This window comes from Prenolepis imparis, unplaced genomic scaffold (genome assembly GCF_030444845.1).
Source record: "Prenolepis imparis isolate NDT839.2.m4 unplaced genomic scaffold, iyPreImpa1.0 SCAF_9, whole genome shotgun sequence".
NCBI classification, from domain to species: Eukaryota; Metazoa; Arthropoda; class Insecta; order Hymenoptera; family Formicidae; genus Prenolepis; species Prenolepis imparis.
Window position 1 is genome coordinate 18452858 of NW_028141167.1, and position 26815 is coordinate 18479672.

The following is a 26815-nucleotide window of genomic DNA, read 5'->3' on the forward strand; positions in this document are numbered from 1 at the left end:
TTCGCTCGGTGGAATAAAGTCACTGTTATTGGAGAATGTAAAATAGCCGATTTCATCGATCGACGTCAACAAATTCTCCAGATACCGATATTTTGGCTGTTGCAGCGACTTTGATTACACGTACACGTTTTCAAACCGGACGCCGTGCGGGCTTTCTATCAAACTAATCAACACGTTAGTTTTACCGCAATTCGAGGGGCCGCAAACGATCGCGCGTATAGTAGTCGGCAGTATCGTACCGTGTCTACGCATCTCCGCGTTGTCCCCCATCGATCATAATCTGACGTCGTAATTCGTCACGCGTATCGCGAAAGGTTGTCGCATAAAATTCATTTTCACACTCCTGACTGGATCGAACGTCTGCCTATTTATAGCTGCGCGGAACCGCGAATTGCTCAGTAACGAAAAAATGTTTGTCTTGCTATCAAGTCCTTACGATATTTGTAATTTGAGCGCCGAACAGCTACAATTTGTGTCGAAAACAGTTTTATTGCGAATGTGCGGTAATTATGTCCACTGCGTGTGGGACAAGCTTCCGGAACATATAAAGGCGGATTTGGAGGTTGAAACCTATCGCCGCTGTTTCGAACATTACAATCGACCGTGGCAGCGAACGCACATTGACGGTCCAGCGCCGATGATAAAAGATTGCAGCGAATGTCAACGAAAATAGGTAGAGGCTTAAATCTCGCGATAAACGCACTTCCGATCCAATTCCATATCCCCGGCTATCAGTTTTGCGGCCCGGGCACGCGACTACAAAAGCGATTAGCCAGAGGCGATCGAGGTATCAACCCATTGGACGCGGCGTGCCGTGAACACGATATAGCTTACTCTCGAAGCAACGATCTCATCGAGAGACACGCGGCAGATAGGATACTCACCAAGGAAGCGCAAACTCGCATCGTTGCGAGAGATTCGACTCTCGGTGAGAGAGCCGCCGCCACAGCTGTCTAGGCAGCGATGAAAGCTAAGACGAAGTTCGGTATGGGTCTGAAGATGACAAAGACGTAGACGAAGAAAAAGATGGCGAAGAAACGAATACTTCCGGTAGCGAAACGTGGGGGTGTATTGCCGATTCTACCAATGTTGAGCGCGCTCGGATCTCTGGTCGGTGGAGCGGCTGGTGTAGCAGGGGCGTACCAACATACAATTGCTACAACTGGCAAAACGTATGCACATTCCGTATTTTAGAGGTGTTTTCATGCGTGATTCATTACCGATCGGTGGTATATATCGAAACGAGAGCGGCATCCTAAATTTGGATAACGCTAAAGGATCGGGTACTCATTGGGTAGCGTATGCAAAGAGGGAGGATCGCGCTATATATTTTGACAGTTTCGGCAATCTTCGACCGCCGAATGAATTGGTGCGATATTTAAATGTGACAAAGATACAATACAATTACACACCTGTTCAAACTTACAATCAAAGCATCTGTGGACAATTGTGCTTACAGTTTCTCCGAGCGGTCAATGCACGTGAATTTAAAGACTGACATTGCGCTATTTAACTCAGTATTCGTTTAACAATTTTGTCAACATGTCTATGACATTCACATTGACCGGGAAGAGTAGTGTTCTCGCGATAAACTACTTTCCCGCCGTAGATTTGAGCGACGATGAATACGAGTTAGGTCTAGCGGATTTTGAGACTTATCATACGATATCGAACGTGAATTCCTCGAATAATAAATTTTACTTTGGCAAAGATGACGCGGAAATTACGATTCTCGAGGGATCGTACGAGCTGCAAGCGATACATGAGTTTTTGAAACATGCAATTCTACGAAAACGTCCGCGACACGCTGTTCGTGACGATGATAAAAAACACGCTGACACCACGCATATTCGGACGAATGACGACGGTGACTTTGAAGATGGAGAATATCCGATAGTGCTCCGCGCTAATTATAATACGATGAGGAGCGAAATCAAATGCGCCTACAGAATGAATTTTAGCAAGCCTAACAACATTGGATCGCTGCTGGGATTCTCGAACCGTATACTGCAGCCGCGAAAATGGTACCAGTCAGACATGCCGATTAATATTATCAACGTGAACATTATCCGCGTAGAATGTAATGTGACCGCGGGCGCGTACAGCAACGACAAACTCGTTCATACGATACATGAATTTTCACCGAGGGTACCACCAGGATATAAGATATCGGAAACACCGGCGTACATCATTTACCTACCGATCATCGTGCGGAGCATTACGGATTTAACGTTACGCGTTGTCGACCAGGACAGATGATTGCTGATTTTCGAGAAGAGATTACCATTAGATTGCATGTACGACGACGACAGCGATAACGTACGTGTGCGGCGTATGAGATGCTCGTGTTGAACGGATCGAAAGACACGAGAGATAACACAATCTTTATGGAGCCAACGACAACAACAACGTCGACATTCGCTAATATCTAATCACCTGGTTGCACTAAGAAAAAGAAACTGAACGCATCAAACGTTGCGTTTTTGCAATCTTTAGGATTCGCGGTGCGAAACATCTGAACAATGACCGACATCCTCAACATCGGAGACGAGCCAATCTTCGACGATCGCATCGTCAAGATCGAGACTCACACGTACAACCCGTTCGCTAACACAACATTCGGACACAGTGATGAGATAAGAATACCCATACAACAACAGGATCTGTATACGTTGTCGTATGAGAGTTTCCTATACATCGAGGGAGAACTAAAGATAAATAAACCAACCGAAGTATCTGCTGTGATACTGGGAAATAATTGTGTCGCATTCATGTTCGATGAGATTCGATACGAACTCGATGGCGTGGAGATTGATCGCAACGTGGGAATAACAAGTTTGCTCAAAAACTATGTAACGATATCATCCGATAGAACCGTGATTATGAGAAACGCCGGCTGGACTGATCCGACTACTGCGAATGGAAACTTCAATTTTTGCGTACCGCTCTACATGTTATTGGGATTTTGCGAGGATTACAGACGAGTGGTGATGAACGCTCGTCATGAGTTAATCTTAATACGATCGCGCAACGACAACAATTGTCTGGTTGGAGAGTCGACGCTGGAGCCTGTGATCAACATATTCAAAATACAATGGCGAATGCCACATGTGTTATTGAGCGAGATTAACAAACTGTCGATGCTGCGCGCTCTGGAAAGCGGACATTACCTCAGCATGGGTTTTCGCTCGTGGGATCTGTATGAGTATCCGCTATTGCAGCGTACAACCAAGCATTCATGAGCCATTAAGACAGCGACTCAGCTGGAGAAGCCACGATATGTTATCTTCGCTCTGCAGACAGGTCGGAAAAACATCATGTCTGAGGATATGAGTCGATTCGACGATTGCAAGATGACCAATGTGAAACTCTATCTGAACTCGGAATGTTATCCGTACGACGATATGAATCTGGATTTTGATAAAAACAGATGGTCGATTCTGTACGATACGTATGCGCGTTTCTGTAAGAACTATTATGGATACGAGTATCTCGAGCCGAGTCTCACCGTCTCAATGTTTCTACGTAACGGTCCGTTCGTGATCATCGATTCTTCTCGACAAAACGAATCGGTCAAGAGCGCAATCGTGGATGTGAGATTGGAATTCGAGTGTAAGGAGAATGTGCCGATGAATACCACTGCGTACTGTCTCATCATACACGATCGCGTGATCCAGTACAACCCGTTGACCAACGTTGTGCGCAAAATCACCTAAATGCACCAACAATTTAGAAAGAGGGGGAAGCATAGCAGAATATAAATCAAAGTGTTATGAGATGGTTGTCATTCTTCTTTTTAACTGATGCATCGAAGAGAGAGAGAGAGAGAGAGAGAGAGAGAGAGAGAGAGAGAGATCTCGTCATGTCCGTACCAACGTTTGTGGATCTACAGGGGTTTATCCTCAATAAACAATTCATTGTAAAGGAAGCGGCAATCCTAAGAAGAGGATTTATTTTATCACATTATTTTTTCGCATGTCTTGTACCATGGGGTGTGCTCATAAAATCGGAGAGACACCAACCCTCATGGTTGACTCAAAATCATCATGGATTACAATGGAAAGATGGAAACGTTCCATATAGCATGGCTCAGCGTTTGATTACAACAGCTATCGTTGGTGGACCACATGAAGAAGAAGAAGAAGAAGAATCTTTTCTCGTATATGTAAAAGGACTTGAAAAGCGAGAATGGTTAGCCGATATATTGGATGATACGGGAAACGGTTTCATTATTGAGACCTTGGATGCTGATTACGACGATATCGAGTCTCAAAATAATCTAGATGTTAAAAACACTATGCGGTGTGGAAAACATGTTAAGAATTGCGCATTACAAAATGTATTCAAAATATTTAACTGGTGGTCGCAACGCCAGAAAGAATTGCAAGATTTGGAAAAATAAAATATTTAAACATTAATGTTTTATTTCTTATTCCCCCTCCTCATTCCTTCCCTCGCGAGTCGTTTAGGAATTCTTTTTATCCGAGCACCGTCTCTCCCTTCTCCTAAATTTCAGAGCGCCAATAGTATTCTAGAATCTCCCACCACATTTATCCCACTACTTTGAAAAATAAGTGTCACGTATATTCTTAATTTTATACGATCAATGTTGCGTTAACCGTTCGTGCTGGTGGTTCACTTTTAAAATCTGGAAATATGTACTACGCTGAAAGAAGCAGTGGCTCCGGCAGACGTGTGAATAATTACGTACCGAGTCGTGATGACACTCCATCGTTTGAGAATAAATGTGACGAGTAAGTTTTATTTAACTTCTTTCTATGTTTATATTTTTTTTTTACAAATTGTATTATTTTTAAACTAATTTCGTTTTTACAGCATTTTGTTGGAGCGTCGTGCTGTTCGTATACTAGGCAGGCGATACGCATTGACAGCTACCGAGTTCAAATTCCTCGCAATTGGTATCAACGTGGGTCCACCGAGTTACGTGGAGATCGTTATAGGAGATCATCGAGGAAAGGAACTGATACTATCTCTCGAAGCGTGGAAGGGTCTCTACGAGCAACGTCACAATATCCAAAATTTTCTTCGGAGCGACTCGAAAGATGTCCACAGTTTTATAAGCGTTGGATCACTAACAGTGAGATTTCATACGATTAACAACGTCAAGTTAATAAGTCTTGAATCTTCAAATGTACGCATGATGATGATCGAATCGACATTACACCATATGTTCGATCTCGATCCATGCATTGATGTAACTTTTGACCGATTGGTTAAAATTACGATACAATCGATATCAAGTTTACACAATTTTCAAATATCGCGTCCAATGTAACGAATCCTAAAGAAGTATCAAATGTAATACGCGCTAGCGACGCCTTCAACAAGCATCAGCTCATCGATTGCGAGCTGGCAGCTTTAGTTTTTAGTCCATAATATGTAAGAAAAAAAAATATTTAAAAGAAGAATAAAGAGTTTTTAAGTCTAAATTATGATGTAATTTCTTTGCATGCATTTCCAATCCGCACTCTTTCCCACCCGTAAACAGTTCCCTAGCTCTTATACGTATCGCGGAGTTGAGGGTCAGGGGCCTCGACGTGGCCTCCACCTCCAAGGATGTCTCCCTGGCAATCGCCGCGGAGACGGGATGTTCAGAGGAGCTCATCCGAGTGGGGGAGATCCGGCGCAGCGCCGACATTGGCCCAGGCTCAGCCTGGGTCAGCTGCCCGATATCGGTGGCCAGCAAGCTGGCCAGAGTGGGGAAGCTGCAGGTCGGGTGGAGCAGGGTCAGGGTTGAGACCCTGAAGCCTCGGCCCGTCTTTTGCTACCGGTGTCTCGGACATGGTCATGTCCGGGCCCGGTGCAAAGCAGCCGTTGACCGCAGCACCGCCTGCTACCGGTGCGGAGAGCTGGGTCACAGCGCTAAGAGGTGTTCGGCGCAACCCAAGTGTCTGGCTTGCGCTGACTTGGGCTTGCCAGCTGGACACCGACTGGGTGGTAGAGGGTGCAAACCCAAGCCACCCTCGAGGAGGAGAGAGGACGTGCCACTTGCGGAGAGGATAGCCACGGCTTCCTCCAAGCAAGTGATTACGAAGGCGAAACAGCCCGGTACACTCGCGGCGAAGCGAGTCCCTGCCGGGCCATTAGCATCGTCCTCTGGCCTGAAGAAGATACTGGCCAGTGTGAGGGAAGTGACGGAGGCTATGGAGACTGACACATAGTCAGCCTCATAGACCACCATCCTTAAGTCTGAGGATGGAGTAAACCTCCCAGTTAAGGGGGGTTTACGGGGACTGCAGAGCCACAAGTCGGGGGACTTGTGGGTCATTGCACGCAGTCCCCCGTGAGGAGGAGAGTGTGGCGCGACACCCACCTCTCCTCACGAGGAGTGAGACAACTCATGTCTCCCTCCTCGCGAGAAGGGCGCGAAACAACCGCGCAGCCTGAGTCGTTCTCGGAGGTTATGCAATAGCGGTTCCCGAGATCGACTCGTCAGGCCGAGTGTCGCCGTCTGGTTTTTAGTGGGTCGGGGGTCGCTTTTACCCCCCAGCCCCACATAACCCACCTTGCCTCCCCCGAGGCGGGTGGGTATGCGGTTGCGCATTTTTCCAGACGCTAAAAAAAAAAAAAAAAAAAAAAAAAAAAAAAAAAAAAGCTCTTATACGTATAGCTCCCCAATAATTGCTTGGTCCTTGCGGGGATGACGTCATGCGGGGAATGGGACCGCGAGGCTAGAGACCGAGAGGCTAGGGACTGAGAGGCTAGGGACTGAGAGGCTAGGGACCGAGAGGCTAGGGACCATGAGAGAGGTAGCGCGAGAGAGATAGCGCGAGAGAGAGATGACGCGAGGCGCAGCGAGGAGAGAGAGAGAGAGAGAGAGAGAGAGAGAGAGAGGCGAACGCGAGAGACAGAGATAGCGAGAGGCGCACGCGAGAGATGATGCAGCGAAGGAGAGCGCGAGGTGTTCGCAAGAAAGAGAATTTTTTTTTTTAAATAATGTTTTTTTTCCAATATTAATAATAATAATTCTTTTATAATAATATTCTTAATATAAATAGGAGGAAAGAGAGGAATTATTCTAACGTAAGATATTAAGGATTCTATCATGAAGATTCACTAATTTATGGATTCTAGAGTGCTCCGGTTACAAGCAGCCGAACGTTGGCGCCGATGCGTTGCATTCTTCCTTAAAAAATATTAAGGAAGATGTTTCGCTGCCGTTTTATGGGAGATTTTCCGCGAGGGTACAAAGCTGCCGAACGTCAACGCAAATAGGTAGAGGCCTAAATCACGTTTCAACATGTTCGTCGCAGCGTCGGCCCTAAAATCATCATTCCTTTCCATAATATCCTAATGATTTTATGGACATAAAATGAAAAAAACATAGTTTTAATGGACTCTAGAACGCTCCGTTGACAAGTTTGAGCAGCCGGACATCGGCGCTTGTTCTATACCTTTTTGGGAAAATGTCTGAGAACCCTCATAAAAAAGTCGTAAAGATACCATCTACAAATATTGCACTCTGAAAACTCCCCCTTCTTTGTCGAAACATCCCCTCCACCCGCGTGACGTCAGCCCTCCGCACCATCGAGATACCCCCGCCCCGCGTGACGTCATACCCCTCGCCGTGAGAACCTCCTTCGCCCCGCGCCCCCCTCAGAGGACCATGGTTAGAATTGGCATAGTATCACTACTTCCATATTATATATATATGTTTATATTTGATTATATTTATGAAGTTTTTTTCCCAAATTACATTAACATCTAAATTTGTTAAGCATTAACATCTAAAGTTGTAACTAAAAATGATCTAAATAATAAAAAATAAAATGATATAAATATATAAAAAAAATTAAGTTATATTGTATATCAATAACTAATATGAAATTATATTAATAATTGTAGATATCAATATTACAAACAAAACCTTGCACAAACATTATATCAATATATTACTGAAAAATATTTTTTAATTTACTGAATGCATATTAGATTCTAAATTTATACTTTAAGTTAAGTTTGAAAAACTTCGTTATATATACAATATATGTATATACATATATATACATATATATACATATATGTATACGTATAAAATATCTACTATAAATATAAATGTATACACACATATATTCTTTGCAATATGTAAATTTCATTATTAAACTCATTAAAGCTTATTTTAGATCTAGATAATCTCTAATTTGCGACATATTTTTGATACAGAATTTTATTATATTTATGAGATTTTACATATTGTGTAATATTGCAAACATTTAAACTAGTATATACAAAATATATATTCAAATATACATATGTATATATGAATTAAAAACAAACATGTTTATGTTGTAAGAAATCATAATCTATACTTAAGATCTAATACTAATCTATATTCATGATACTTAAGATAAAATTCTATCTAAAATTTCATGCGTCACATCTTAATGTATATGTGTATTCTGATTAGAATATTATAATATCACGGTCTTACATACAGGTGTGGAAACGATGGTGGTGGGGGATGCTCCTCTTAGTGTGAAGTTGTTTATAATTCACTTCATAAACACGAAATTCGCAACAATGTAGGAAAATACAATTGGTTAGAAAAAAAACCATAAGATGTTAGAGAAAGACATTAACTACACTCAACAAAATTAACGCATATGTATTTTAAGTCAAAATTTCGCATAATTTCAAATAAGCATAACTCCGCTAAAAATGATCGTATTTGAAAATTTTTTTTTTACTGTCAAGCTTGAAGTATCTACTTTAAAAACCATTTGTCAGATTTTTAATTTATCCTCCCCCCCCCCGTACGCCACTGCTTCAAAAGTAAGGACGTGTTTTGTCTCTAAAAAATTGCGTACTTTGACGCGCACTCCACGCGGTGAAATAATTTTTTTTCGCAAATCTTATCATAACTATCGTAAAATGTGGACTTTTTACTACAAATTTAAAAAAAAAGCAAAGTTCGTACGATTTTTTTTCGCGGAGTTATTACATATGAAAGTTACCCATACATTTTTTCCATTTACCGCCAGCATTAGTATTACCCGACACGCACACGAGGTTGCTGGTTGAATTTGGCGCATAGTGTGTGTGTATGCGTCCACGCGTGCGTGCTTGCGTGTAAATTTGGGCTCAAATTCCTCAAACAACAATTAGAGCATGCATTAATATGCGTGAACGTATAGAAGAAGTAATCTGAAGACGAGGCGGGAACACACAATTTTGAATGAGAACATTCCTACATTTCCCTCCCCTAACCATACACACGCACGCATACACACGCACACACGCACACATACACACACACACACACAGCAGAGAGGGTTTGAAGTCATTTAATGGAAAAAATATATGGGTAACTTTCATATGTAATAACTCCGCGAAAAAAAATCGTACGAACTTTGCTTTTTTTAAAAATTTGTAGTAAAAAGTCCACATTTTACGATAGTTATGATAAGATTTGCAAAAAAAAATTATTCCATCCCGTGGAGTGCGTCAAAGTACGCAATTTTTTAGAGACAAAACACGTCCTTACTTTTGAAGCAGTGGCGTACGGGGGAGGAGGATAAATTTAAAATCTGACAAGTGGTTTTTAAAGTAGAGACTTCAAGCTTGACAGTGAAAAAAAAATTTTTCAAATCCGATCATTTTTAGCGGAGTTATGCTTATTTGAAATTATGCGAAATTTTGACTTAAAATACATATGCGTTAATTTTATTGACGAGTGTATAAAAAAAGATCGAAAGTTTATTTCTGTCTCTTTCCCAATCGTACTTCCCTAAATCGCGACTTTAGCGACCATGAAGTGAATTAAAAATTACATCATTAAGAAGACCACACCTCCCACCCAATAAAGTTTGAGCTCGTTTCCAGACATGTATACATATAAGACCGTGTCTGATATAGATTTTATATATGTTGTAAATTTTCATAGTTCTTTTCCTATATTATACACATAAAATAAAATTCTGGATTTTGGATTTTGCGGTTGCAAATTATAAATCATTTAAAATAAATTTGAGCTTTGTGCGAATTTTCAATTACAATCAACAAATTTAATAGATATGATATTACGATAAATTATTGCACATTTATATATATATTTGTTCAAAATATTAATTTTTAATTAATTCTTCAAGTTGGTAACATTATTTAATCATTAACATATGTGTATATTGCATCTTTCGTTTTCTTTTGTAAAACTTCTAATTTTTTTTTACTTTATTATAATATCCAATATTTTCTGTAAGATCTTGTCTCTTATAATAACAAAAAATCACCCATTGCAAACCCATGTAGAATCCTATAAAAAATTACCCATTGCAAACCCATGTAGAATCCTATAAAAATTACCCACTGCAAACTCATGTAGAATCGTACTAGAAAAAATAATGATATCAAAAAAATTGCGTTATGTTAAGATAGAAACTTATACTATTGAAAAAAAAATTGAAGTTGCAAACTCATATAGTAATTACCCTTCACGTTGAAAGTTGCAAACCCATATAGAATCGTATATATATAATTATTCACGCTGGAAGTTGCAAACCCATGTAGAATCGTATAATTATAGACCTCTCTTCACGTTGGAAGTTGCAAACCCATATAGAATCGTATACATGCTAATATGCGTAATATGCTAGTTAATTTTTAAATTAAACAATATGCTAGTTCATTGTAATTGTAAAATTTAGCAGCATTAAGTTTTTTAATTAAAATTTTTTAATTTTTTTTGTATCAACTTTTAATTTTTTTATTACTTTATTGTTTTTAATTTTTTTTATTAATTTTTTAATTTCATTTTTTTTTGTATTTTTAGTAATATATATTATGATTTTACATGGGTTTGCAACTTCTAGCGTGAAGGGATGTTTATAATTGTATACGATTCTATATGGGTTTGCAACTTCCAACGTGAAGAGAGGTCTATAATTATACGATTCTACATGGGTTTGCAACTTCCAGCGTGAATAATTATATATATACGATTCTATATGGGTTTGCAACTTTCAACGTGAAGGGTAATTACTATATGAGTTTGCAACTTCAATTTTTTTTCAATAGTATAAGTTTCTATCTTAACATAACGTAATTTTTTTGATATCATTATTTTTTCTAGTACAATTCTACATGGGTTTGCAGTGGGTAATTTTTTATAGGATTCTACATGGGTTTGCAATGGGTAATTTTTTATAGGATTCTACATGGGTTTACAATGGGTAATTTTTTATAGGATTCTACATGGGTTTGCAATGGGTAATTTTTTATAGAATTCTACATGGGTTTGCAATGGGTAATTTTTTATAGGATTCTACATGGGTTTGCAATGGGTAATTTTTTGTTACTGACGTGCCCATACTTAACGCCATTTTTTACCTTTTTTTAAAAGGTAGGTTTTTATAGGGATATCATTCATTTTTGTATATGATAAAGAAAAGATTTTACGTGGGTTTGCAATAAATAATTTATCATAGGATTCGACATGGGTTTGCAATGGTAATACTTATACGTACAGATTAATTTTAATGTTATTAAATTTTAGTTTAAAAAATTTAGATTTTGATTTAGTATGTAACATTTTGATATACAGGGTGTATCAGACCACCCGTCCACCCCTTTTATTTTGGAAACGGCTCAAAATTATGAAAAACGATGAAATACATGTTTGATTATTTCGAGAGACTAGTTTTTTAAGGGGGTTTCAATGGTTGTCCCCCCAAGAGAGTGCCCCAGGAAAATCCCAACTTAAAAATTTTTAATGGAACCATCCATATTGTAGTATATCGTTTAAAAGAGCATAAAAAAAGAAAATTTCTGGCGCAAACCGGAGATTGATACGTTGACCCGTTCAGAAGTTATTTAGAATGAAAATTCGAAAAAGGCCAATTTCAAAAAATCATAACTATTATTTAGAAAACCATAAAAAATTTAGATTTGACCTTGATGTTATTTTCAGTTCAAAAAAGAAATTTAAGCAACTTATTAAATTCACGTCTTGTTTGAATTTCTTTCTCAAACTTAAAAAGACAAACACTTTTACACCTCAAACGTTTTTTTAGAATTTTTCAAATGGTAGTAATGATTTTTTTTAATTGGCCTTTGTTAAACTTTGATCCTAAATAACTTCTGAACAGGTCAACGTATCAACCTCCGGTTGGGCCAAAAATTTACTTTATTTATGCCCTTTCAAACAATATACTACAATATGGGTGATTCCATTTAAAATTTTTGAGTTGGGGTCTCCCTGGGGTACCTTTTTAGGGGAACAACTATCAAAACCCCCTTAAAAGAGTAGTCCCTCGAAATAATCAAACACGTATTTTTCATAATTTTGAACCATTTCCAAAATAAAAGGGGTGGACGGGTGGTCTGATACACCCTGTATAGTATATAAAATTGTTTTTTTATTGAGTATGTAAGATTTTGATATAAATAGATAATCCCAGCAAACATAGAACATTATAGCAATATTACCGTAATGGTCTGTGTTTGCTGAGAAGGGATAACTGTGATAAGTAATTCGATAATTGATTACTTAACCCTAACAGCACACATGTTCGAAAAACGTTCAAAGTACATCCAGAGGACATCCAGAAGATGTAAAATCTGTGTGTCCTTTGGATGTCTTCTGAATGTCTTTCGGACATGTGTGCTAAAATTATTTGAATTTATTGCACAATATTTATAGATATTGTGTGTGATTACATAAAGTTATTTTTTTTCTTCATTTTAACATAAAAGAGAGAGAGTTTTAAAGTTTATTATTTAAATGTATATTTATTTGTGGATGCTAGATAAAAAAGTACTTATTTAAACGACTAATTTTGAATATAAAATTTCTAATTATTATTTATGTTCTCATCGTCATACTTGTATTGTATATTTATATTTATATGACTTCTCTGTAATCTATGATACAAATGTAATAATAAACAAATTATCAATCACAATAACAAATTCTTGGCATTAGTTGCATGAAAATCTATTTGTAAGTTAATATTTTAACATTCTTTGACAATATCTTATATTTGTTGTGTATTAGTTTGAATACTTCGTCATTCATATGTATATATTCTCGAAATTTTCTATTTTGAAAGATTAAAACTATTTTTTTTAATAGAATAATAATTATTGGTATTTATTTATATTGAGGAAAGATTTTTTTTTCGTACTCACTACTCGTCTCACTTTCTTATTTTGCTTTTTTTATACTATTAGAAATATAATTAAACTTATAGATTGTATATTATAAATGTATTATAAATAACCTATATGAGATATTATGATGGATCACATGATCACAGTAATCACGAAGCGCCACGAGCGCAATCTTGTGTCGAACGCTCCAAGCATACACTATTTAACGCACGCGATTGGATACTTGCGTGAATGATGACGACAATAATAATAATGACGTGGACGTTTCTTAATGAAAAATTTTCACTTTGAGACTTTGCATAATGATATCTTTATTTATAAAGCACATAGGGCAAAAATAAAGACAGTTTCATTATATAATGTAAACCCAAGCTATCGATTAAGACTAATAAAAACTCAGTCCGTTCAGCCGTTATTGAAAACTAATAATCTGAGGTCTCAACAACAGGCCCACTCGCGTATAGATACACGAGGTGCCTCGCTGTTGGTGTGGTCGGCTGCGCCCAAACTTAACGCGAGACACTGCCGTGTCTCTTGATATGCAATAATAATTAAAAAAAAAAAAGATTAAAAATTACATTTGGACTTACCACATGCAATGGCCATAGTGCACTGGAATATAGATTCAAATAATTCAATCTCATTTCCATTTAATCCGATCTTTTTCAATTTGTCCGTAAGTATTATAGAGTGTTCGGCAAATATATCAAAAAAGCTTCGTAACATATTTGAATTGAAGCCTGAGACTAATATTTTTCGATGCTTTTTCCATATAGATGCTAAAATAAATATTGCAAAAGAATTATAAAAAGAAGTAATAAAAATATAACATACTATATTAAAGGAAAAAAAATATGTTAGTAAGTGTGTTTTATTTTCTATATTTTTGAAAAGTTGCAGCGTTGCTGTCACAATGTAAATAAACCCTCGTGAAAAAATTTCATATATATTATCAAATATAAAGATATATAATTATATACATTAAACATATTTATATACGTTTTTATATTTCCTTCTTCTTGTATAATCTTTGTCTATTACATACAAAAAATTTTTTTAAAGTAGTTGAACAATAATGAGAAGAATAATTCTTGAATTTTTTTAGAAAAAAGCACAATTCGAAGAAATGAGAAAAACTTGCTCATATATAATTATATATTTTATATATTATATTATCATAAATTTTCTTAATTCTTCAAATTTTACTTTTTCGAAAAAAAAACGATGCAAAAATTCGTTTTATTACTTTTTCTATATATGTAGACAGAGAATGTATAAGAGAAAGAAAACATGTATGGACATATTATATTACATATATACATATAACTATATAAATTTTTATTTGATTGTATTTTTCGATCTTTTTCCTCAAAAATGTTTATAGTTTTAATTAAGACTAAAGTAAATTACACTAAAATAAATAAGAACCGCATACCCTAAACATTTTTTTGACCAACCGAGTTACGATATTGAAACTAAACTTATTATATATTTTTCAGAACGAGAAATATATATATATATATATATATATAGAGAGAGAGAGAGAGAGAGAGAGAGAGAGATGATGATGATGATGATGATGAAGCGTTATTTATTAGGCGCTCCGGGGTAGAATCCCCTAAAGCGCTTAGCAAATTACAATTAAGCTGTTGTCATACATAGTACCAGCGTTTTACGAGATAACATTTGACATAAAATAAAATTAAAAAATAAAGAAATAACATAATACAATAAAATTAAAATAATAAGAAATAACAAAATACAAAATATCAGAAAAGCAAAAAGAATAGAACAAAAAATAATCAGTATGAAGAACAAAGTAATATACCAGCAATATAAGAGAAATATAAAAAATATAAAAATATAATTACAATACATAGCATAAATTCGGAACATATGTTGAGTTTGTCATGCACGTCAGAGAGCAAAATACCTGTAAACAAACAGACACGCAGTCGGAGAAGTCTAAGTGCACTTCACAGAAGGAGTGCTTATTAGACATGCACTGAGCATTGCTCAGCCTGAATTTCGTAGCAGGAAGTCTAATCGCACGTGAGTCCGTAGCCAAACGAATCGCAACTGGTATACCATTCCAAGTCTCAGCCGCGAAACTTCTGAAAGACTTTTTGAATAGCTCCGTGCGACATAGAGGAAGGACAAGGCGATCCTCATCCTCATGGGCCCTAGTGCTACGCGCCATGACGTCTTCACGTGTTCTAAATTCACTATAAAGGTCATCAGGTCTTCTGGTGCGCAGGATGTTGAAAACTAGGCAATCCACAAAGTACTTCTTTCTAGTACTTATTCTGAGCCAACCAAGCCTGCCCAGGTAAGGTGTAATGCGCTCATCCCTTCTAGCACCAAAGACAAACCTGACACAGGCATTGCAGGCTCGTTGGAGCCTCTGATTCTGCTCTCCAGTTATGTCCGTTAAGACAGTACAGCAGTAGTCAAGCAACGGAAATATCAAGGCAGTCACAAGTTGCCTGCGTAGTGGTTGAGGCAGAAAGTGACTGCACAACTTCAGTTGGTAGAGCGCAGCATTGACCTTGGATACTGTTTTCGTAATATGAATGTTCCAGGAAAGCGTTCTCGATATTGTTACGCCGAGATACACTACCGACTCCTTGTACGGGATCATTTCGTTGTTAACCACGATCCGTGGCAGATTCTCGATTCCAATGCTGTTTATGTATCTGGTAGTGCCCAGAATCATCGCAGTAGTTTTGCTTGCGTTCAGCGTGAGTTGATTATCCATAGCCCAGTTTGCAATCCTGCTAATGTCCTCGTTCATCCTGAGGATGTTACTGTCAAGCTCCCTAGGCTCAGCATGCAGATAGACCAGAAGGTCATCGGCATAGAAGCAATACTTACTGTGACCTAAAACATCCCTGAAGTCACATAGGTACAGTGCAAATAATAACGGCCAGAACCGAGCCCTGTGGCACTCCCTTGGTTATGGTCTTCATGGCAGAAATATTACCCGAGATAGAATCCCGAACTGCCTGCTTACGTTGGCTGAGGTAGGCGCATAACCACCTTAACGATGCACATGAGAAACGCAGATGTCTAAGCTTGCAGATGAGCAGTTCATGATTAACATTATCGAAGGCCTTGGTGAAATCAAAGAATACTGCAACAGTTACCCTTCTTCGATCTGCAGCGCATCTCACATCGTCAATAAATCTGATTAAGGCAGTCTGTGTGGAGTTGTCCCTCTTGTACGCAGTTTGATGTGGATCGAGTAGGTCTCCAGCTTCAAGATGCTCCTTTATTTGCTCCGATGCAATGCGTTCAAGTGCCTTGGAAATAGTACACAAGATGGAGATCGGTCTGTAATGCTGCAGTTTTGAAGGGCACTTGATCTTGGGTATAGGACATACAAGCGCAGACTTCCAGGTGTCTGGATATACTCCATATGAGAGACAAAAATTAAAAATGTGCGCTATGTATGGCAGAATGCACGGTAGAGCAAGGGAAATCATCCCAGAAGTGAGTCTGTCCATTCCCGCCGCATTGGACTTAATTCGCGATAATCCCTTGACAATCATACGCGGTTCGATGTTCTGCCAGTAAAATTTTGTCCCATCGTAGATCTGGTCACCAAGGTATACATGGTGAAGATCCTCAATCTGACTCTCATCGCTCTCCGTGCGCGTGAAGTGTTCATTCAGCTCGTCAACGGAGAAGAGGAGCCTCGCTTCCGAAGCTCTAGGCTTGATGAGTCCAAGATGTCGCAGACTTTTCCAGACACTGTTTGGATCATGCCTGTCATTGAAAGCCCTATGATAGTGATTCCGTTTGGCAGAGCGGACCCTTACCTGCACTCGATTTCTCAGTGCCTTGTAAGCCTCATAATTTCTGGAAATCCTCCTTCTCCTCCTCCTCTTCTAACCCTGTCTCTGTCTCTCATCAGATCCTTGATTTCACCATTGAGCCATGGAGCCGGTAGGTGGTTAGGCTTGATATCTCTGTAGGGAGCATGAACATTAAAGCACCTCTGCATAAAGTTATTTAAAACGGTTATTTTGTCATCCACAACTGGAGCATCAAACAAGGAGCCCCAATCACACAACGAGAGTTCATCCCGAAAATCGCAGATGTTAAACGTGCGGAAATCCCTCACCCTAACTGATCTCCTCACACAGCGCTCAATCCTGATTTTATACCTAATGTGTATAAGATCATGACTAGAGAGAAAACACGCATCATGCTGGCCAAAGGTTACGAGTTTTTCCTCATCATCAATTATGCAGAGATCGAGCGTCATAGATGAGCTCCTCGTATGATGGGTGGGTCCAAAAGGAACCAGATATAAGCTGGAGGCCTCAACGAAAGATTTTATCTGCTCCGCGTCAAAGGTTGTCACACCAAGGTCGGCGTTGAAATCGCCCATAACAATAGCATGTCTGTATGAAGTCGCCAGCTCCATGTATGTATTAAAGAATTCTGCCATATGGCCACAGTGAGGAGGCCGATAGACCACAGCTAATAGTAATCCGGAGCAGCCTCCAGCAGAGATCCCGGCGATCAGATACTCCGGCTTCGCACAATATTCACCCTCAGACTGCCTCAAAATTTTCGCAAGAAGTGCGTTCTTCAAATAAAATGCTACACCGCCTCCATTTTTGCCCGTCCTATCACACCTAAAGATTTTATAATCTCGAAGTGCAACAAAGTAATCAGATACTAGCGGCTTGAGCCACGTCTCCGATAAGCAAATGATGTGGTAATGAGAGGAAGCGAAGAAAGCTCGAAATTCGTCTAAGTGAGCGGTCAGGGATTGACAATTCACATGACACACGCGTAGATGTTCGAAAGAGGAGCTACCCATAATTGATGCGATTTATTTTGTCCGCTAATTTACGCTTCAGAACAGGACATTTATCCCCGTCAAAGGCAGAGTGAGTGCATCCAACATTTGAGGACCATCTCTTACAGTTTCCGCAGGCGACAGCAGCTGCCCTATTTGTGCAGCCCTTCAGCTCATGATTCCCCGCGCAGTGTCCACAAAGCGCAGAGGACTTACAGGCCGCCGCAAGGTGTCCAAAGGTGAGGCACCTGAAGCACTGCAGCACTCTTACATGATCAGTGAAGCTGCACGCCGAGTAATCAATATATATATGTTTCTCTCTCAGCAGATGACACCTTACTTCCGGAGAGACCTCTATGACGCAGCTGGTAGTCTGCCTATTGGCTCTCACAGGATACATGTATACGACCTTGATTTTTGCCTTGTCCTGATTCTTCAGATTCAGAGCCATAATTTCCGCCTCTACACCCTCAGTCGTCAGTCCGCTCGGAACTCCTCGTATAAGTAACTTTGGGTTGATTTTTCCTTTTCGATCCTAAGTCCAGCCTTGACAAGTTCAGCAGATTCCTCCATCTTGGATAGGTTAACTGAATGAGCCTCTATGCGTATCCCGTTGTTGCGCGCTGCCGATATCCTTCCTACCTTCAGATCGTAATCTGAAGGTTTAATCGCTTTTTTGAGCGCTTCTTTAGTGTCCCTCGACGATAAAAATCTCTCGGCTCCATCCTCTCTAGGTACCACCAATAAATTGGTTGTCTTGGGTACCACCAGGGAGGGACCCCGCGACACCCTAACTCTAGCACCGCTTGTTTTCACGGCAGAGGCAAAAGAACAGGGAGCCCCAGGTACCCCCCCCCTCAACCGTCCCAGCCATATCGGAGACAGGTTGGGGGAGGGCAGATCTAAATTCCGACAGCGCACCCACAATGACATCCCTCATTTCAATTAGAGAAGAAGACCACGGCGCGCCACTCTCAAGCTTGCAGAGACAGGCAGATGAGAGCTCAAAGAACGCCTCCTTACAGGCGCGAAAAGCTGACTCGATCTGCTGCCTCTTGTCTGCAGTCTCCTTATTCGCAAGGAGCGCCCTAACTACATTATCGTTATGCCTAGTGATAGAATTCCTTAGTGCATTAATCCTAGAGACATTTAGGATATTACCGGCATTACTTACTGCCTCGTCTGACGCGCATGACAAATTTGTACGTGAAATCCGTTTAGTCATTTCCCGACCACTCGCGCCGGCGTTCACATTGTCCCCAGGAACGTCGGTGTGTTTAGGCTCGGCGTCTCGCTTTGACATCTCTTGTTATTGTCGTCCTTCCAAAACAAAGAGCTCCACGCCGCTCATGCGCACCACTCACCCGTCTCCAACTGTCACCTCGACTTCCCACAGTGCAGGAAAAATGCAGATAAGCACACCGCACGGCAGTCTAACCACTCGGCAGAAAGCACGTTGGGCATGCAGTAAGGCTCATGCAATGCTGTGTAAAAAATCACAGCCCCGCGGAGCAGAGAAGCGGCAGAAAAGGTTCCCGAAAGCGGAGCGATAAGAAGCACGTCTATGTATACTCACGATTCACCGAGAGAGAGAGAGGGGGGGAGGGAGAGAGAGGGGGAGAGAGAGGAGGAGAGAGAGGGAGGAAGAGAGGGAGGGTGAAAGGGAGGGAGGGAGAGAGGTAGGGAGAGAGAGGGTGGGAGGGAGGGAGGGTGAGAGGGAGGGAGGGTGAGAGAGAGAGAGAGAGAGGGAGGGAGAGAGAGGGTGGGAGGGAGGGAGGGTGAGAGGGAGGGAGGGTGAGAGAGAGAGAGAGAGAGAGAGAGAGAGAGAGAGAGAGAGAGAGAGAGAGAGAGAGAGAGAGAGAGAGAGAGAGAGAGAGAGAGAGAGAAAGAGAGCGTTAAATTTGAAGTTGCAAAATGCTTTTTCGATTTTTTCTCTACGATAATTTTTCGCTAAGTTTCTGCGATTTCAAAATAGCACAATTTTTAGAGTATAAAAAGTATTATCCTTTTCTTTTTTTAATAGTGTACGATTTTTAAATCTTACATATATATAAATTGTTTATAAACAACTGTAAGTTAAATTATCACAAATAACTCGACTTAAGCTTGATTTTTAAAAATATATCTTACCAGGAGTCGTCACCAATGATGCTTTACCAAGTGCTGGTTCAATAAGCAGTTCATATAGTACACTCTTATCCAAGCAACTGTTATTTAGTAAGATGGCCTATAATGTTTCATACAAATTTATTAATTTTTCTCTATTACTTATTTATTTGGATATTATTTTAACATATAGATTTCAAAAAATTGTTTAAGTTAAATTAAAGAAAAATCGCATTAATTGTAAAATTATCATATATAATACAGATATTTTTTTTATTGAACGTGTATGAAAGCTATTGCTCTACCTTTATTTGATCCGGCTCGTATATTCCAATAAACAATTTATTGCCCAGCCAAACTTGAAACGGGGACGGATAATCTCTCGCAAACTCAAATGTAGGACCCAAAATTTTTACGAAAAAGAAATGTATTTTGAAACTTAGAAAAATATATTTGCCCATATGTATACTTCATTATATCAAACTAAATGCAATATTAATTAATTTTGTATTCCAAAGTATCGAAATTTTAAGAGATTTTTAAGATGCCGATTCTTTTATTATTTTATTTACTTCCTCATAGAGGAAGCTTCATTTTTGTAAAAAATATTTTTCTTTAGATTTCTATGCCGGTGTATTCAAAATGTTCCAAAACATTACATGAAAAAATCATATTTTTATTTTAAATGTATGAGTGGGTGTGTATGTATGTATGTGCCCACTCACATTTCTCAAAATTCCAACGTTTCAAGAACTGTTTGAGCTCAATATGACATACAAGTAAAGTAGTACAATCCTTTTATTTATTGTCATTTTTATAAAAATTCAGACAGTGTTTTAAATTTTAATGCAACTTTTATTTTTCATAAAATGTCTGTGGTTGCTCAAACTTCCATAAATTGTGATATATCGAGATAAATTCTTTTACACGAATAGAGTATCATTAAAGGATTTTTGGTATTGAATTTGGCGAGGATCGGTGAAGGGGTTCATTTTTTATGAAATTTTTATGAAATTTTTTAAAAGAAATATTTGTGATCGCTCTAACTTCCGTAAGTTTTAAAATATCGGACTAAATTTTTTTACATGCATAGAGTGTCATTAGAAGATTTTTGATATTGAATTTGGCGAGTATCGGTGAAAGGGTTTATTTTTTATGGAGTTTTGAATTTTTCAAAAAATGTAAATTTTTGAATTTTACGAAAGAAACATACATATGTAAGTACATACATATTATACATACACACATACATATACGTGACAAAAAATGTTATTTTATGTGAAGAAAGTGTGAAAAATTGGAAACTTGCACATATTGCTTCCTTGCCATTCTATTTCACTCATTAAGTTTCCTTTATGAGAAAGCCAAAATTGAAAATTCAACTTGCTTTTCCAATTTGTACACTTTTTAATATTTTTTTTTTTTTACAATATAAACGTATTATTATTGTCTCTAGTTACCTCGAGGATTTTTCCGTACGAAATATAAGGCACTTCCGACAAGCGGCAAAGCCTTTGGACCGGGCACGTTTTTCACCATTTTGATGGAAACCAATCGGCGAATATTACAGTAGAGATAAATTATGGCAATACATGCAAAAGTCGTAAACAGAATACTTTCGAATGCCATTATATACGTACTGGACAGTGACAATAAACAAGTATCGATACCTTAATTTGCGATTAATGTCACTAACTCGTGTGCAAGCACCATCGAGCGATATTGTCGCTTTTTTCTTAGTCTTTCCCAATCTGTGGAATATAATATTTACTCAATGATCAAATATTGGTCAATTGTCAGTAGATATACTATGAGAGTTCTAACCCAGGTCCTCTGAGCGGGGCGCGGGGGGTTCTCCGCGGCGAGGGGTATGACGTCACGCGGGGCGGGGGTATCTCGGTGGCGCGGGGGCTGACGTCACGCGGGTGGAGGGGGATGTTTCGACAAAGGAGGGGGGGTCTAAGCATGTTCGGCAACTGATTATCTTTGTGATTTATGGCTACCCGAAGCCATAAAACTATGTTTTTCATTTTATGGACATTTTATCATTAGGAAAGGAATGAAGATTTTAGGGCCGACGCTGCGACGAACATGTCAAACGTTATTTATAGGGGTGCAAATGTAAAAGCGTTGACGTTCGGCAGCTTTGTACCCTCGCGGAAAATCGGTCGTAAACGAGAGCGAAACATTTTCCTAAATATCTTTTAAGGAAGAATTGCGATAATTTTGAGAGGGATGGGGGTTGAAGCTTATGGAGAGAGTCTGTCTCCACATCAAAAAGTCTCGAACAGTCGCCGAGCGAAGTGAGTGTAAAAAAATAGTGAAAAAATGACTGGAGGTTTTCTGCGCCGTACGCTCCCCGAAATAGTAAGTTGTACAATTTATTTAAAACTATTGTACAGAATATTGCAATATGTTTAGATATATATTAAATATTCATATTTTTCAGATGATCGATAGCATTGTGCAAAATTTACGACCGCAACACATGGTGGAGCAAGGCTTAACTGAACGAGAGTGGATGAGAATGGTAAGGTGGGAACATCGGCGAATGTTTGCAGAAATGTGGTGTGAAACTGCGGAGGCGCGGGAAATGGATACCGTTTACAATGGGCTATGGGAAAACATGTACGCTCTTCGGGAGCTGTTTGGCCTAGAGCCATATCCATCTGAACCTGTGGTGGAAAATTGGAACTAGTAAGTATTTCTTTTTAATTATAAATTATTAAAATAATTAATAAAAATTTTCTGTTATGCAGGAGTCCCCGCCCAGCCGTCGCCTCCGCTTCTCACAGCACCTAGCATTCGGCCGCCTCACCGCCTCGCATCCACAATCGTCGGCTTTACCATAGCCACCTCCACCACCGACAATTTTTATATATTATGATATTCATTTATATTTTCATCTTTATATTTTCATCTTTATATTTTCATCTTTATATTCTTATCTTTATATTCATTTATATATATTTTTAAAAATTTTATATCCATTTTATATTCACATTTATATATTCTCATTTATATACATTTATATACATTTATATCCATTTATATTCTTTTAAACACACACACACAAACACACACAAATGTATAATACACATTTATTCATAATTAATATTAAATTAATATATTCATTTTAAAAATTCCTCTTCTTTTCCTTCACTGCGTCATCTCTCGCATGCGCCTCTCGCTATCTCTGTCTCTCGCGTTCACCTCGCGCTCTCTCTTTCTCTCCTAAGCGCTATCTCTCTAGCAGTCCCTAACCTCGCGTCATCTCTCTCTCTCTCTCTCTCTCTCTCTCTCTCTCTCTCTCTCTCTCTCTCTCTCTCTCTCTCTCTCTCTCTCTCTCTCTCTCTCTCTCTCTCTCTCTCTCTCTCTCTCTCTCTCTCCTCGCCGCAACATCTCTCTCCTTCACGTTCGCCTCACACCCTCTCTTTCTCTCGCGTTCACCTCGCGCTCTCTCTTTCTCTCCTAAGCGCTACCTCTCTCGCAGTCCCTAGCCTCTCGGTCCCTAGCCTCGCGATCCCTAGCCTCTCGGTCCCTAGCCTCGCGATCCCTAGCCTCTCAGTCCCTAGTCTCGCGATCCCTAGCCTCTCAGTCTCTAGCGTCACGTTCCCCCTTCTCCGCATGACGTCATCCCCGCAAGGACCTTACAACGAGCTACGTATGAGAGCTGAGACTGCTTACGGGTGGGAGAAAGATGGAGAATGGAAATGCATGCAAAGAAATTACATCATAATTTAGACTTAAAAACTCTTTATTCTTCTTTTAAATATTTTTTTTTCTTACATATTATGGACTAAAAACTAAAGCTGCCAGCTCGCAATCGATGAGCTGATGCTTATTGAAGGCGTCGCTAGCGCGTATTACATTTGATACTTCTTTAGGATTCGTTACATTGGACGCGATATTTGAAAATTGCGTAAACTTAATATCGACTGTATTGGTAATTTTAACCAATCGGTCAAAAGTTACATCAATGCATGGATCGAGATCGAACATACGGTGTAACGTCGATTCGATCATCATCATACATATATTTGAAGATTCGAGACTTATTAACTTGGCGTCGTTGATCGTACGAACTCGCACTGTTAACGGTCCAACGCTTATAAAACTGTAGGCATCTTTAGAGTCGTTTCGAAGCAGATTTTGAATATTGTGACGTTGCTCGTAGAGTCCCTTCCACGCTTCGAGAGATAGTATCAGTTCCTTTTCTCGATGATCTCCTATGGCGATTTCCACGTAACTCGGTGGATCCACTTTGATACCAATTTCGAGGAATTTAAATTCCGTAGCTGTCAATGCATATCGTCTACCTAGTATACGAACTGCATGAGGCTCCAACGAAATGCTGTAAAAATGAAATTAGTTCGAAAAATAATACAATTTGTAAAAATATAAAGACATAAAAATAGAAAAATAGAAAAAGTTAAACTTACTTGTCGCATTTGTTCTCAAACGATGGAGTGTCATCACGACTCGGTACATAATTATTCACACGTCTGCCGGAGCCACTGCTTCTTTCAGCGTAGTACATATTTCCCAGATTTTAAAAGTGAACCACCAGCACGAACGGTTAACGCTACACTGATCGTATAAAATTAAGAATATACATGACGCTTATTTTTAAAAGTAGTGGGGTAAATGTGGTGGGAGATTCTAGAATACTATTGGCGCTCTGAAATTTAGGAGAAGGGGAAACGGCACTCGAATAAGAAGAATTCTTAGAAACGATTCGTGAGGAAAGGATTGGGGAAGGGGAATAAGAGATAAAACACATTAATGTTTAAATATTTTATTTTTCCAAATCTTGCAATTCTTTCTGGCGTTGCGACCACCAGTTAAATATTTTGAATACATTTTGTAATGCGCAATTCTTAACATGTTTTCCACATCGCATAGTGTTTTTAACATCTAGATTATTTAGAGACTCGATATCGTCGTAATCAGCATCCAAGGTCTCAATAATGAAACCGTTTCCCGCTTCATCCAATATATCGGCTAACCATTCTCGCTTTTCAAGTCCTTTTACATATACGAGAATGGATTCTTCTTCTTCTTCATGTGGTCCACCAACGATAGCTGTTGTAATCAAACGCTGAGCCATGCTGTATGGAACGTTTCCATCTATCCATTGTAATCCATGATGATTTCGAGTCAACCATGAGGCTTGGTGTCTCTCAGATTTTATGAGCACACCCCATGGTACAGGACATGCGAAAAAATAATGTGACAAAATAAATCCTCTTCTCAGGATTGCCGCTTCCTTTACAATGAATTGTTTATTGAGGATAAACCCCTGTAGATCCACAAACGTTGGTACGGACATGACGAGATCTCTCTCTTCGATGTATCAGTGAAAAGAAGAATGGCAACTATCTCATAACACTTTGATTTATATTCTGCTATGCTTCCCCCTCTCTCTCTAAATTGTTGGTGTGTTTAGGTGATTTTGCGCACAACGTTGGTCAACGGGTTGTACTGGATCACGCGATCATGTATGATGAGACAGTACGCAGTGGTATTCATCGGCACATTCTCCTTACACTCGAATTCCAATCTCACATCCACGGTTGCGCTCTTGACCGATTCGTTTTGTCGAGAACAATCGATGATCACGAACGGACCGTTACGTAGAAACATTGAGACGGTGAGATACGGCTCGAGATACTCGTATCCATAATAGTTCTTGCAGAAACGCGCATACGTATCGTACAGAATAGGCTATCTGTTTTTATCGAAATCCAGATTCATATCGTCGTACGGATAACATTCCGAGTTCAGATAGAGTTTCACATTGGTCATCTTGCAATCGTCGAATCGACTCATATCCTCAGACATGATGTTTTTCCGACCTGTCTGCAGAGCGAAGATAACATATCGTGGCTTCTCCAGCTGAGTCGCTGTCTTAATGGCCCATGAATGCTTGGTTGTACGCTGCAATAGCGGATACTCATACAGATCCCACGAGCGAAAACCCATGCTGAGGTAATGTCCGCTTTCCAGAGCGCGCAGCATCGACAGCTTCTTAATCTCGCTCAACAACACATGCGGCATTCGCCGTTGTATCTTGAATATGTTGATCACAGGCTCCAGCGTCGAATCTCCAATCAGACAATTGTTGTCGTTGCGCGATCGTATTAAGATTAACTCATGACGAGCGTTCATCACCACTCGTCTGTAATCCTCGCAAAATCCCAATAACATGTAGAGCGGTACGCAAAAATTGAAGTTTCCATTCGCAGTAGTCGGATCAGTCCAGCCGGCGTTTCTCATAATCACGCTTCTATCGGATGATATCGTTACATAGTTTTTGAACAAACTTGTTATTCCCACGTTTCTATTGCGATCAATCTCCACGCCATCGAGTTCGTATCGAATCTCATCGAACATGAATGCGACACAATTATTTCCCAGTATCACAGCAGATCCTTCGGCTGGATTATTTATCTTTAGTTCTCCCTCGATGTATAGGAAACTTTCATATGGCAACGTATACAGATCCTGTTGTTGTATGGGTATTCTTATCTCATCACTGTGTCCGAATGTTGTGTTAGCGAACGGGTTGTACGTACTCGATCTTGACGATGCGATCGTCGAAGATTGGCTCGTCTCCAATGTTGAGGATGTCGGTCATTGTTCAGATGTTTCGCACTGCGAATCCCAAAGATTGTAAAAACGCAACGTTTGATGCGTTCAGTTTCTTTTTCTTACTGCAACCGGATGATTAGATATTAGCGAATGTCGACGTTGTTGTTGTCGTTG

The 26815-nt window shown here is 39.3% G+C and overlaps 1 protein-coding gene across 3 annotated transcripts in view; it reads right to left on the reverse strand.

Annotated features, from left to right (window-relative positions):
* Positions 1 to 26815, reverse strand: part of LOC145940449 (cytochrome P450 4C1-like) — a 73103-nt gene that overhangs the window by 29497 nt on the left and 16791 nt on the right. Inside the window, exons 2-4 of one of the 3 annotated variants that reach the window (XM_083045618.1) lie at positions 21508 to 21798; positions 20353 to 20459; positions 20072 to 20168 (exon numbers count right to left, since the gene is read on the reverse strand). In XM_083045618.1, the coding sequence (XP_082901744.1) occupies positions 20072 to 20168; positions 20353 to 20459; positions 21508 to 21676 (373 nt within the window). In that variant the 5' untranslated portion in view covers positions 21677 to 21798. The remainder of the gene's footprint in view (positions 1 to 20071; positions 20169 to 20352; positions 20460 to 21507; positions 21799 to 26815) is intronic. The other 2 variants (XM_083045620.1, XM_083045619.1) reach the window with 2 other exon arrangements.